At 38.8% G+C, this 14123-nt stretch overlaps 1 protein-coding gene across 4 annotated transcripts in view; it reads right to left on the bottom strand.

Annotated features, from left to right (window-relative positions):
• Positions 1-2110: 2110 nt before the first annotated feature.
• Positions 2111-14123, bottom strand: part of DENND5A (DENN domain containing 5A) — a 72727-nt gene continuing 60714 nt past the window's right edge. For all 4 annotated transcript variants that reach the window (XM_051622545.1, XM_051622547.1, XM_051622546.1 and 1 more), the window contains 7 exons: positions 12154-12299; positions 11469-11587; positions 10092-10273; positions 9146-9228; positions 7745-7868; positions 7029-7197; positions 2111-6299 (listed from right to left, as the gene is read on the bottom strand). In XM_051622545.1, the coding sequence (XP_051478505.1) occupies positions 6116-6299; positions 7029-7197; positions 7745-7868; positions 9146-9228; positions 10092-10273; positions 11469-11587; positions 12154-12299 (1007 nt within the window). In that variant the 3' untranslated portion in view covers positions 2111-6115. The remainder of the gene's footprint in view (positions 6300-7028; positions 7198-7744; positions 7869-9145; positions 9229-10091; positions 10274-11468; positions 11588-12153; positions 12300-14123) is intronic.

Below are 14123 nucleotides of genomic sequence, written 5' to 3'. Positions count from 1 at the left end.
AGTATCCCCTTCTATAAAACCACCTCAGACCCGACACTCAGAGAAGCGCCCCAGCAGTTGCACAACACACTCTGCTCACCAAGGCTCCTGTTCTTTTTGTTCCCTCCCCTGACAGGAAGTCTGAAAGACTCAAGGTCACCCATGATGAAGTGAATGTTTCTGAAACCATACTTACCTCACTGCTCCATCCAGGCCTGCCCTGTGTCCATCCTCGAGGTGACCTGCAGAGGAATTAGAAGCAGCAGATCTAATAAGCCTAGGGAACTGAGATGGTCTCAATTTCCAAGACAGGCAGGTTTGGCAATCTCACACAAGTGTGGCATGCCAGGCAGCAGGTATCAAGTTCATGACTGCACCTCCCAAACCTGCCCAAGGCTCAGGCCACCAGCCTCATCAGAGCATGGGGGGGCGAGTTCACCCTCAGCACATCCCCCAGTGAGCCCAGAGGATGACACCATCAGTTGTCAGCAGTGCAAAATTACTGCCAGCTCAGGAAGACTGATGTTGTTCCTCCAGGAGAGATCTTAGCAGCCTTTATTTTGCTTTGCTTCTAAAAAAGTCTACACCACAAACTAAGTGGGTGTGTGTGTGTGTGAAGAAAAAGAGGTGCAGGCAGCAGAGATGCCTCCAAATAATGATCAACATCCTTCCCTTCTGTGTTTTCCCTGGTGGTATATAAAACATCCAATGATTACCTCATACAGTTTGACACAGAGTGAACCTCATCAACTTCAGAAGAGTCCTAACTTGAACCAGTGTTCCCAGGCTGAGAAAATTACCTACTGTATTTGTCAGCTTCAAAACAGAGATCTGTCAAAGCAGAAGTCAACCATTGCTAACATGCAGGTCAGGAGAATAAGCAAGTCTCCCTGGCTATAGCTGACAAAAATCAGCAGCTCCCTAAAACACAGGAGGATGAGCACCTGAAGGATGAGCTCTTCTTTGCAGCTGCTGGGCTGCTAAGGAATAGCAAAATCCATACAAGATGGAGGAGTGGCATTCAGCCTTCTTACCTGTCATTGTGCCTGGGAAGGAATCGTAGAACCAGTGTGACTGAGGTTGGAAAGGCCTTTGCTGGTCATCTTGTCCCTTCCCCCCCAGCTCAAGTAGAGATGTTCTGGAGAGTGCATTTTTGTTGAAGCAGGAAATGAAAGCCAGTAAAACTGACTTGGTCTCCCTGCTTCTCACACAATTGACACAGATAGCTTTCAGGACACAGGCAGCAGAAAAGTTACAAAAGCATAACCACAAATGAGTTGTTATCACATCAGTTTACTACCCCCACTCAAATCTTAAAACTAGATTTAATATATAGTAAGGCAGGCAGAACCAGTTTCAAGGAGATATAAGGAAAGCAGTACCTAATGAACTGAGATTATACATGGAGAAGCAACCCTACTTCTGCCTTTGTGCCAGTACAACCCTTCCACTCGGTAATCCCTCCTCTGGGACTGTCTAGTTAGATCTTACCCTGGGCAAAGATGGGGTAAAAAAAGTAGGAAACAATCAATATAGGCAAAAACATCCAGGCACACACGTGTGCTACAGATGTTCAGTCTCAGAGATGGAGGAAACTATTTTCTTACTTAACCTTGTATTTGAATCATCAGCTAGTTACATTTCCAACAATTCCAACTTCTCTGTATGGATCTTCCCACATAAAGAGGAAGGTTAAGTACATAGAGGTGACTACTTGCATTTTTCAGAACATAAATAAAAGCTAATATAAATGGTAGCACATACATGTGTGTGTATTCACAGATACTTTCCAAGATGTGCATTAGTCCCTTTGCATTCCTGTTCTTCCCACTCCCCAATTACTGAATAGGCTGAATCTCTTCCACTGATGGCAGTCTGATCAACTACTGCTTGCAAGAAGGTTGCACTGGTGCTGGGAGGGAGAGAGGTGTTTATCTGAACAGATACAAAACTGTGCAAAAAGCAACTCCTGAAATCAGAGATTAAATGTTATAGGTACCTGCAGTCAAAGAAGAAAAAATTATTAGCCAAATTATAATAAGAGGCTTTTGAAAATAGCACATTAATGCTATTTCTCATGTTAGAAGACAAATTTTATTGCAATTCAGCAAATGAGCTACACCTGTAAAACTTTTGTATATCCATTTCACATTTAATGTCCAATGGATTGAAACGTCACAGGAAAAATAAAAAAGGGAAACAGTACCTGGTTTTATCATTATGATGTAAACTTCAATGTTCGCCCATAAAAAAAACATGCCAGTGATTTCCCCACATAGTAAAATATATATAGTTTGTAAGGTATTGATGCTTTACCTTAGTTTAACAGTCAATCTCTAGATACAAAATAAAGAACTACAAAGATGTGAAGCATGTGTACAATATCTTCAAGTATTTTCAAGTGTCCTATAGCATCTTCCACTATGGACAAAAATAATTTGACAGTACACAGGAAAAGTTAAATCTGAACAGTTTCACTGCAGAAATCTTAATATATTCATGAATTAAAACCATAAAAATATGGATAATCTGGCTAGAGGTTTCATTTGATCAATTTGAACAACTTGAAAAATACTCTTCATAATGGAAAAACTTGTGGAATAGTCTTCAGTTTGTTATGTTTTCAGATATAGAATGTCAGGTGGTTAAGTTTATGGCAGGTAAAGGCTATTATTTAATAAAGTTATTATCATGGCATTTCATTACATTTAAAACAAGTCTTTATTAATTTGCTTTTTCTTTTTATTTGAACTATCATTGTATCACCTCTGACAGCATTCATCAAAAATGCATGACTAATGGATAGGTGATAGTCTGGGTTTTTTTCCTCAAATCAGGTATCACCTTGTAAATGTGTCTGACCAATTTAGCACTATATATTTACTGCATTATGAAGTACTTGCTCATTGTATTTCTTTCTACAGAACGTATGCCTGCAGTTAAAACAACATTCTTTCCCCATTAACTGTTACAAAAACAAAACAAAAAACAGCCACCAACAAAACAGCATAGCCACATTAACCTGCAGCTACCAAATCTGCTCCCTTATTTTACAGAAGAAGCAGGAAAAAAAGGTTACAATTGCATTATTCTATTTCTAAACAAATGATGTGGTGCAAGTTTTAAAAATTGAGATGGATTTTACAAAGCCCCAATTAAAAGCCTGAAAGATGCCAACTATACAATTTGCTCTTATCCAGGGTCATCCAATTCAGCAGAATGGCATGGAAGGAGCTAATGCTGGAACCAAACATTATTCTGTGAGATTGGTGACAGCTCCAGCAATGAAAGCAGGAGGCTGGTTTGTGGTAAACACTTAAGAGTGGTAGGGATTATGGCTACTACAGCCTGAAGTGTCCTTAGATATGCCAGCCAAATCTCTTCCCAAGATCCTAGCACAGGCTACCACAGAGCTGTATTTAATATCTTATTCTTCCTTGATAGCCTTGGGATTCAACAAAAACAACTTTTTTTCTCTGCATTTCAGAACCTTCTACTGTTCTTCAGTGGAGCACATCCTTCCAGATTCAAAAGTCCATACCAAAAAGTGCTTTGAATGCTACTGGGATTAAACATAGTCCCCACTGTAAGAGGTGCAGAAAAGGTCTATCACAAAGTGGTCTTTCCTGTGACTGTAACTGAGGAGCTGGGAAGATGACCTCTGCATCTTCCTTTTCATTTGGACAGCAAGCAAAACAGGGTGCTGTCACTTATGGGCAGCTTCATCCTCATGTACCAGCCTAAGAACCCACCACTTGGGAACCAGCAAACCCAGCCTATGCCCAACCCAGGTACTGCTCATTAGCATAATGAGACCAAAAAGATCCACACCAAAGAAAGCCAATTAAATCTCTGGTATCATGCCACACTAGGTAAACTTGTGCAAAGAAAAAAGAAACAAACAAACAAACAAAAAACAAACAAACAAACAAACAAAAACCCCCACAAAACCAAAACCAAAACAAAACCAAACACCTTAATTCAGGGTTAATTACCTCATGCAAGATAAAATTAATCCATACTTAATACTAAGCAAGATAAAATTTTAACTGGATCAACTAATCTGTTAAGGTCAAAATAATGAATCCAACCCTCCTTTCTTATGTAGGCATATTCCCTGTGAAATACACAGGCCCAGTAAAGCCATCTTAAATATAGCTGAAAGCACTGTGCATGATGGTTTTTTTTCTAATATTAATATATAAACAAACAATTTGGGGCAAGTGTATAAAGATTATCCGAAAATATTAAGTGGAATACATGAAATTCTAAGAATAAAGTACACTTGGTTTATTTTTGTCCCTCCAGAGATGGGGAAAATAATTTTTTTAAAAAAATAATCAATAAAACCAAGGCTACACACACACAAAACACTTCTGTGAAATGCTCCTGTAAGCCCCAGACTGTGGAAGAATTCACATCCACCCAGCATGAGGAGTGGCTTGGACATTGCCCTTGCATCTTCCTAATGCTACTGTGAAATCAAAAAAGAATCTTGCTCTGATAAGTAGTGACAAAGGAACTTCTCACTTTAATAATGAAATAAATAAGACAAAAGTAAAAATAGTCAAAATTTAATACATGTGCTATACTTATAAATTATGGAAATGAAACTATCACAAGATGTGACTAAGCTGTAGGTAAAGAAAAGGTGCTACAACATGGTATGAACCAAAAAACTTGGACTCTGCTTCTCAAAAGAGAGACAATACTGAGATAAGTTTATACAGTGGAGACCTCTTAAATACATAGCCCTGATTTTCTGTACAGGAATTTGTGATGCTGATAAATCAGCCTGTTCTTAACTCACATATCTATTTCAAAGAGATTTTTATCAGAGGTTTCAAATGAACAGAGATGCCTTTAGGCATTTGCCAAGTTCCAGATCTCCAATAAACTAAGCTTTCAAATTGTTCGTATTTTATTGTAGAAGTGGACTAAAGCTTTCTCTGTGAAAAAACAAAAGCATCCCAAATGAAGCAGGCTGTGATAACAGGATCCAAGACAATTTCCTTCAAAAGGAAAAAAAAAAAAAAACAAAAACAAAAATAAGTACTACTCACTGTATTTTCTGAAAAATTAGGAAATCCTTATCTTTGTTAGTAAGATATAGCATTATTATTCTGTGGGAGCATAAACATCTTTATTTAGTCATCTGGCATTTGGGGGAAGGAACACGTGTCCCTTTTTATTAGCAGTTAAGAGAATTACCAGCAGCAACCATACACCAAACTTCAAAAGGCTAGTTCAAGTGGAAACGTTTTTGTGTTAGGAACAATTATTCCAGGTTTTTCATTTAAGTGGGCTGCACTGTAAATTCTGAATTACAGCATGATATAGCCAGTTGTATCATAGAAGTTTTTCTGTTTGTTTCAAGACAAACTTACAAAACACAACCATAGGTTAAATAAATAAAAAACATCAGTTAAAAAACACAAGTAATTTCTTCTGTGCAATTATGTACTAATATGAAAAATATCACTTTGATCTCTGCACATTTCATGGTTCAGTCTCCTGGATTTTCACTAAAAATAATACTGACAACAAAAACAAAGGAAAAAATTATTTGTTGACAAATCAGTGCTTTGGAGCTATTAAAAAAAGCACACATCAGATTTGTAGTTCCCTTGCAGCAGAACATGACCCGATAAGTTAAAAATCAAACATTGGTAATAATGTTAATATATAAAATATTAGTTTAAAAACTATAGAATGACCTTCTCAGCAGAAATGGAGTGTATACATTGGGCTCTATGACATACAGCATATCTGAAGGCAAGGTCACAGAATGCTGAAAGGCTCACTGCACATTTTCTATGGCAAGGAAATACTGCAGCTTTAAAATAAGCTGCACAATACTCATCTCTATCTCTTTCACATGAAAGTGTGTAAAAAGCAAACCAGCAAATAAACTCTAAAATAGATTTATACCAAAATCCTCTTTTTTACACCGAGTTTACAGCTTCTATCCATTTGCCTGTACTGTTTTTGGAGTTTCCTTCAAGAAAAGTCAAAGTCTCATTTTAGGGCCATGAACAAGTTCACGATACTGGCAGACAGAACTTCTGCATACGAATAAGAATCACTCCTTGTTGCTTTTTTTTCTTCTTTTGGGCTTTTCCTGTGGGACAAGAGGTCAAATATCGATTCCTTTGACAAGAGATGCCTCCAGGGTAATGTTGAACTCCTGTAAGGTCTGCAGCACTCGAATCAGAGAATTCACAAGAGTATGATCCTTAATCAGTGCTATGTCTTCATACATCTGTGCTGTGATCGGGCAGTCTGCGAGCAGGGCGATCCAGTGGTGCAAAAGGTGGTCTCTGACAAAGTGGGAAATTACAATTTGGAAATAAAAATAAAGCCAAGTTAATGTCTCGTTTTCACTGACCTGATTTTTAGTCTTTGCCTTCTAAACAGGCTCACCATCTTCTCCACATTTTATAAAGCAGGGAAAGGGGGAGTAACTGTCTGTGGGAGTAGGGAGTACCTGTGAGAGCCACATTTCTGGCTTTTCCACCCCTCACATCAAAACATACAGTTGTCAGGAGACCTGAAAGTCCCAACCAGGCCCTAAGTCACTAGTCTGCTCCATTCCCTTTGTGTTTAAGGGCTTCTGGATGGTCCCAGCTTCCCTCCTACCCATCTCCTACAAAAAGTAGGTGGAGGACAGGAAATTCACCCAGTCATTGACTGGAAAGTCCTCACTAACGGATAGTTGTCTGTTTCTGTCTTCCAACATTGCCAGCTGTACAGGACAGGGAGGCTATTTACACCAGCCGACTACCTTTCTCTCTTGATTCAGCTGCTCAGCTCTTTGGGATACTCAGTTTTGTATCTCAGATTTCCCAAACTTCACATGTCCAAGAACTCAGTCAGGGCATGGTTCACTTGATCCTTCTTTGGTTACATCAAGGAACTGCATAAGTAATAGTCAAACTGCACAACCTAATTGTGTGGATTTATCTTACTAATAAACAACATCCTCTTCATTTTCGTAAGATATCAGTAACAATAATCAGAACAACAGTAATAAAGATGTTGATTTATACCTGGCTCCAAGACACACCAGCATCTGAAACTTGCCATCCTTCCCAATGTTTCTAGGGGTGTTGTTGATAGCAGTGATAAAGCGACAGAAATTCCTGGCCCTTGTCTGCCAGTTCTCTTCTGGGACCATTTCATTCTGCTCAAGGGTCTCATAGTATGTTTGTGCTTTTTCTTAAAAGAATGGTGGGAGATAATTAATTTTCATCAGTGCATAAGGCAGTCCTAAAATATCTGAAATATCATTCTCCTCTGCTTGGAATAAAATAAATAGGCACTACGACCTTCAAATGTAGATGATTCAATGTAATACCTCTTCAGTGTAATGCTTTCCCCTTAAGTGTGCTTACAAATCCATGGGCTATCTGATGACCATAAGGGACCACTGGCAAATCAGCATGACTGTCTGCCTCATGGAGGGGACAGTTAAAGTTGAAAGATCTAGATTCTAAGTTCATCCATTAATTTCCTGAATTATTACATCTAGGCATTGTTATTTTCTTTTTGATTCAGTCCTGTGTTTTCCATGTAAAACTGGGATTTCATTTTCTTCCCACTGAATTTTGAGATGCTACAGTAAAATGATGATATAAGGAGATGCTGCTGAGATGCTTCCAAGAAGTAGGCTGCTCACATGGGCTGAGACACAGCAGCAATGATAAGGCACACAGATACATGGCAAAGACACAAGCAGGCTTGGGTATGTCTTCCTCCCACTTACCTAAGAAGTCCCAAATAAAGACATTTTTGAAGAGTCTTGGTGATTTAAATCCATGCTGAAACACTTGCTCAAGAGCTGAAACAAGTCCACTTTCTCCACACAGCAACAGTGTCAGACTGCCTCTCTGCCAAGCACAGACAGAAAGCACACACACTTATTATCTCAGTTTGGAAACCTGGGACAAAAAGTGTCTCATGCATCTACTACCAAAACCAGTTTTTAACTAGACACCCCAAGTTTCAGTCTAATGTCAAACAGTGGCTCCAGACAGGATGGCCCAGTTTTCACAACTCCTGAGCATTCAAAAATTTGTTGACCTCTCTAAAAACAAGGCTGAAGAGAGGTATCTCAGGGCCTTGTCATCATCAAATGAAGCCACAAAAAGACCAAGATAAAGATCATGAGTATGTTTTACCTATAATAATAACCACTGTACAGAAAATTAAGAAAGTATTTTCCTAATTTACTAAGTAACAAAGATCAGACATCCATTGTAGCAGGTGTCTCAGACTGTTTATCACTAAAACGAACATTTAATGCAATTTTTAAACCTCAGAAAAAACCCAAATTCTTCATTAGAACATGATGGTAAGTTTTATTTTGCAAAATGAGTGCATGACCACTTGAGATTACTGTGTAAATGGGATTATCAACCAGAACTACCTGCCATGCTATACTGAACTTAGAGAAGATAGGGAGGGGGGACCTATTTGTAAAAAATCAATTACTTTTAAGATATTACCCATACAGGAGCCAGCGCTGCTCTACACCACTCCTGCTCATAAGGGCTGGATTTTGATGCTTTGACAGAGGCAAGCTTCTGAAGTTTGGTTCAGGAAATTACTGATGTGTCAGTTAAGATTATTCCACGTATAACACAGAAGTGCACCAGAGTATTTGAGAGCACTTCTGCTTCCCTAGTGGGGGAAAGTGTGGGGGGGTGTTTGGGTGTGGGTCTTGTGTTTATTTTGTTTTTTTTAAAGTGGCCCATGGGTTTTCATGTTTTAAGTATGAAAGATATTACCAAATGGGCATAAAAACCTACCCAGTACTCAGTGTAGATGTAAAATGTCAGTTAATCCAGAGCAAACTAATCAGGAGGCAACACTGTTGATAGTGACACAAGTAGAATCCTTGGCACAAATTGACTAATAACACAGTTTCCAGTAACAGAATGTTAACTTTTAATTAAAAGAATGCTCCAGTTAGCAGCAAAATTGAGGTACTGGAAGATTAACTATTCCCACAGTGTAGCCTCAGTATCTCATTTTTGCTCCACTTAGGGAATTTTCAAATGGATGGCTGCTCATTTAATTTAGTAATTTCTGTTATGTATTCTACAATGCTCACTAAGAGTTTTAAAGACAGGAGTGCCACTACATAGACAACACAACTCCCCACCTCCTTCTCTGGCTTGTGGAAATGCTTGACAATACCATTGACAGCTTCACCAATAGCTTCCTGTATCTGACCAGTATTTAACTCTGCAAAACAGAAAAATATATTCAGACACTCTGTAACAGCTTTAGAAATAGCACCTGTGCATGAGGAATAAGGCATATCACAAAAACAAAAGAGGAGGACCATGAACCAGTATAACATACTGTTAGTGAAAAAATGCTGGACTGCAGGTAACAGAAAACTAATTCTACTTCTATTGATTGTGGAAGAGGTAGAAATGGAGATGGTTTGTTTTTATATTGAAGTTAACACTGTAGTGTTTCAACACAACAATAGGTGGAAAGGATTTTTATATTTTTTTAAATTATGTGCAACTTCAGTAAGTAATCTAAAGAAACGAGATGTGCTTTGATTAGCACCACCAAATCTGGGCATCCTGGAAATACTTCCTGTGATAGTTTCACTGTAAATTCAGGCAGAAGCAAAGCAATCACCTGATTTATCAGGAATAACACAACCCCAGAACAGTGGTCTCAGTGGAAAACTGAAGTCCATGAACAGAAACCACTAGCAAGCTTTTTCATCCATGAAGGACAGAAAGAGACAGGACAGTAAATTCCTACATGCCTCCATAGCGTTCACCCCACAGGTGAAGGACAAGAATACAGAAAACACCACTAGGGCAGCTAAGCATTGGACCAGAAGTCCAGAGACATCTTTCTTCCATCTTTGGAGACTTTCAAAACTTGAGTAGACATAACACATTGCTCAGGACTGTCACTGGGAAGTTAGCTGGACTTGGAGTAACAGCTTGGGTTAAGAGAGTTTCACATGTCCTGTCCAAGTACAGATCTAAAATACAAGAAACCCTACAGGTCTGTCTGTAAGCAGCTCTCCTCAGCAATGTTGCAGAACAGTGCATTACAAGATATCCCCCATCACTCACTTGGCTTATTGTTTGGTGATATAGTGACAAATCTTCTGATCATGCTTGGTGACTGCTGCAAGGGAGGGGTTCGGCACTGCCGCTCATCAGCCTCAGTGTGGGAAGTCAACAACTCTCCCACCAGGATCCTCTCTAAGCTGCCGTCATCCATTCCCTTTCCAAGCCACCTTCCACAGGGAAACCTACAAACATAAAGGAGATACTTGGATCAAGTATTTCAACCCAGATTAAATTCCATGCCAAAGACTTTCAATTGCAGTTGCATAAAACCCAAATTCTGCTAGTACAATTATTAGAAAAACTTCGCTCATCTAGCAACAAGTAACAAAGTCTTGGTTTGGCTTTTGCCAGTAGAGGGAGCAAAAGTAAAAGCAGCCTTTCCGTTCCAAGGTAGTGCTAAATGTCACACTAAATGATTGACAAAGCAAACAGTGGAAGATTTTGTCTTGTGTCCTGTGCATAGCACATGATTTGTGGGCTGCAGAGCAAGAAGAGGTAAAAAGGGAAGACCCACTACACACTATAGATGGGGGGTGAAATACCTGTGCTGTCATTGCATGAGTTATGTAGCAGGCTAGCCCCCAAAAAAAACCCAAACATGTACTTACATTCCAGAATAGCAATACATCTATTGAAATTGGAATATTGTCAGACACTAGAAAGCACATGTGCTCACTTGCTCATTATCCCTTTCTATGAACCAATGTTGATGACAGTTTAATCAGCTTAATCAGAAAACTGAACTGCATCCAAAAATAGAATCTTGACTCTTCCTTTAATTACAAACAAGCTGGCATAGAGAATTGAGTAGACTTACTCACCAATTTGTCATCAACAAGAACCTGGCATTTCTCTAAACAAAGGACAGGGCATCAAACTATGCTGTACCTAACACAAATACATTTAATTGTTACTGTAGATCTTGTTCCTTCACTTTCATTATGCAAACACAGGTTTCTAATGCCCATAGACCCTTGTGTTCCAGCTTGTGACCAAAGGTCTCCCTATTAACAGCTAGAGTCTTCAACCTTAATATAAAGTAATACTTCTATTTGGTAAGCAGCAAGCTCTAACATGCTACTTCTTCCTTGGGCTTAGGGCAGATGATTTTTAAGATGCACAACAGTCAACTCATCTTCTCCACTAATGTTTTAACACTAGACATAAGAGTCTGCAAACTGTAAAGTGTTTAATTTTGTAAGAATCACTGTTTACTTAATGCTAGAAGCCAAGTGACCTTTCTATGCCCTTCAGGTAGCAGCAAATGCAGACACGGAGTCTCAGGAGGTAAGACCTTTCTAATCAAACAAGCCCTACTGTGCCAGCTCCCTGCAGAAATTCTACTTACCCAACAAGAAATGTCAGGATGATACTTACTTGTAAGTATGCCCTGTTATTTCATTTCTGACCATAACATATTCCACTAGCCACTTGGCATACAGCCCTGAATTATCATGTCCTATTTGCACCGTGGTCAGCTTTCCCAGGTTCTGGCACTGCAAATTAACGAAGAGTTTGTCAGAGTAAACTAGAAGAAAGCAGCATGTTAGAGGAGTAAACAGAGAAAATGCTGAGACAGGGAATGACAAATGTGGTTCATCTTTTCTGATTGTGTGATCGATTCTGGACTTTTTAAGGGCAGGTTGCTTTATTTGTTTTTGTTTATATGCTTTGTTTTGTTAAATACTATTTTGATCAGCAGAGACCATCAGTTGAGCTAGATTTTTCAATTCAACATTACTCAATGCAAGCACACACAAAAATCAGAGCAGAATCACTTCTTTGTCTCCAGTAGGAGAGGATATGACACCTCCCACCACTACACCACAAAGCTGTAATATAAAGACAGTCTTGTCCATGCTTGCACTAAGGATTTGCCAGTAATTTTGCTCTGCGTGTTATTAAATATAGATTAAATTTGCTATGTACAGGCACAGAAAGTATTTGCTACTAACCACATAGACTAAAAATATTAAATATATGGCAAGATGATACAGCAATAAGAGCTTAAAACTGAAAAAACAGAACAGCCAAAGCATTTTTTGTATCAAGCAATACAAACCTCAAAAGTCATTTCTAATATATTCCTGGGAATCTGCAGGACTGCTGTTTCACCCAGTTCTCCTGAGATACAGATCCAAGGATTGGCAGTAAACATTGAGCCACCAAGTTTCTTGCTAGGAACAATCAATATATGGTATGGTATCACTGCAAACACAAGAACAATTAACACTTCAAAAACTAAGGAGGATAATTATGTAACCTCTTTAATGAGGAGGGAGGGGGGAAGACAAGTCATAAAATAATACTGGAGCGTCATGAAAAGTTAAAACAACAATCAAAGCTGCTTTTTAATCATAGTAGCACTTGTCATTAAGAAGTAGAGCTGATGGCAAAACAAATGTGAAATGAAAAAAGCAATATGGATTAAATAATGACTTAATATGCATATAAATTCTCAATTGCCAGCCTCCAAACATGTCACAAAGATGGTTACTTCTCCTCATCTTAGAGACAAGGAAATAAAAACAGAATATTCATGTACCCAGGACTGTATTGTAGCTCAGCATGCAACTTGATGCTCAACTCTTAACTGCCTGCTTTTGAGCGTTCATGTATGCACACTACACTGCTACCACCAGTTCCCAACCAAAGCCTTTGCAGGGCTTGTTTGCAGCACCATGCACTACAAAGGCTGAACAAATTCGGTGAAAATACATTGCAATGCTGCAAGTTTCTCTGTACCCTGTTGCTCTTAGTTATGCCAACTGTATAGACTTCTTGACTTTAAAAAGAACACACAACCTTTTTTCCTCTCTAACTGGCACCACACACACAGACAAACACTCTCTGGTCCTCTGGTTTACCAGTGACTAATTCAGCACAGTATCACCCAAGTTACAGCCCCTTCTCTGACTCAGGAGGTATGTGCTCTTCAATCACCTAGCATCTCATGCATGGCCTTCAATTAACCCAACTTTTATAACAAAATCCAATTAACTCAACGGTCACTGTGTTTCTTGGCAATCTGCCCTTATTTTGTGGTGCATAAATGGATTACAGTCAGGGCTTTTCAGCTGAGGTGTTTACTATGTTTCTCCCTCAGCTGCCACTGCCTCAAGAAAGCAGCATTTGATGGTTGGATTTTCCTAAAAAAGCATTTAAGAATGAATTAAAATGTTTGGCCTTTTATCTTCTGTCCTGACAGTCTTAAATTAAATGACAACTTAACTGCATCAAGCAGACCAGGTTTTAGCATTGTCCTGAACTTGCCCACAACTGGATCAAAAACTGTTTTGTTTAGACATTTGCTTGCTTTGTCTGATATGGATCATAACATACCATCAAGGATAGCTCCTGCCGTAGAGGGATCTTTTCACACACCCCCACCCCCAATTTTATAAGCCTTGCTAAAGTCTCTCCTTATTCTGTCTTACTGGTGAGGTCCTATGGCAGCAGGCACACAAATACATGAGAACTCTAAGACATTTATGCATCAGCAACAACAGGTTAAAAGTTTCTCTAGGACATCTTTTTAAATAAAAGAAATAAAAAAAGAAGGAAAAAATATTTAATTGTGTTACATGTGTTGCAGAATTCTGATGCAACCCTCGATGGGCATTTCATTGTTATCCTAATGTTATCCTCAACTTGGAGACAGTCATGCAGCAAAGTAGGCTGAGTATGAAATGGGGTACTTTTATTGTTTTGCTTTTTTTATTATTATTTCCAAGCATGTTAGCTAATATTCTTACCTCCATAATGAATAATCCATACTGATCTTGTTTAGTATGATGCAAACAAGCCCACCATAAAATTTTCTGTTGAGAAGTCTTTCTCAACAGAATTAAAGCTGGGGTTTTTTTTTCCTAACTTGGTAAAATACAAAGTCTTTAGTGACAGAGACACTACTGTTTACCAGAGAGGATCACAGAAATGGTGACACAGCATACACAGGTAGATATCAGGAAGAAAGCAGAACAACTGCATTAAGGCACCTTGCTCAGAGAGCTGTTTAAGAGTTTTGGATAA

Source organism: Apus apus, chromosome 5 (genome assembly GCF_020740795.1).
Source record: "Apus apus isolate bApuApu2 chromosome 5, bApuApu2.pri.cur, whole genome shotgun sequence".
NCBI lineage: Eukaryota > Metazoa > Chordata > Aves > Apodiformes > Apodidae > Apus > Apus apus.
Note: the sequence above shows the minus strand (reverse complement) of the source record. Positions and strands in the feature narration are given on the sequence as shown.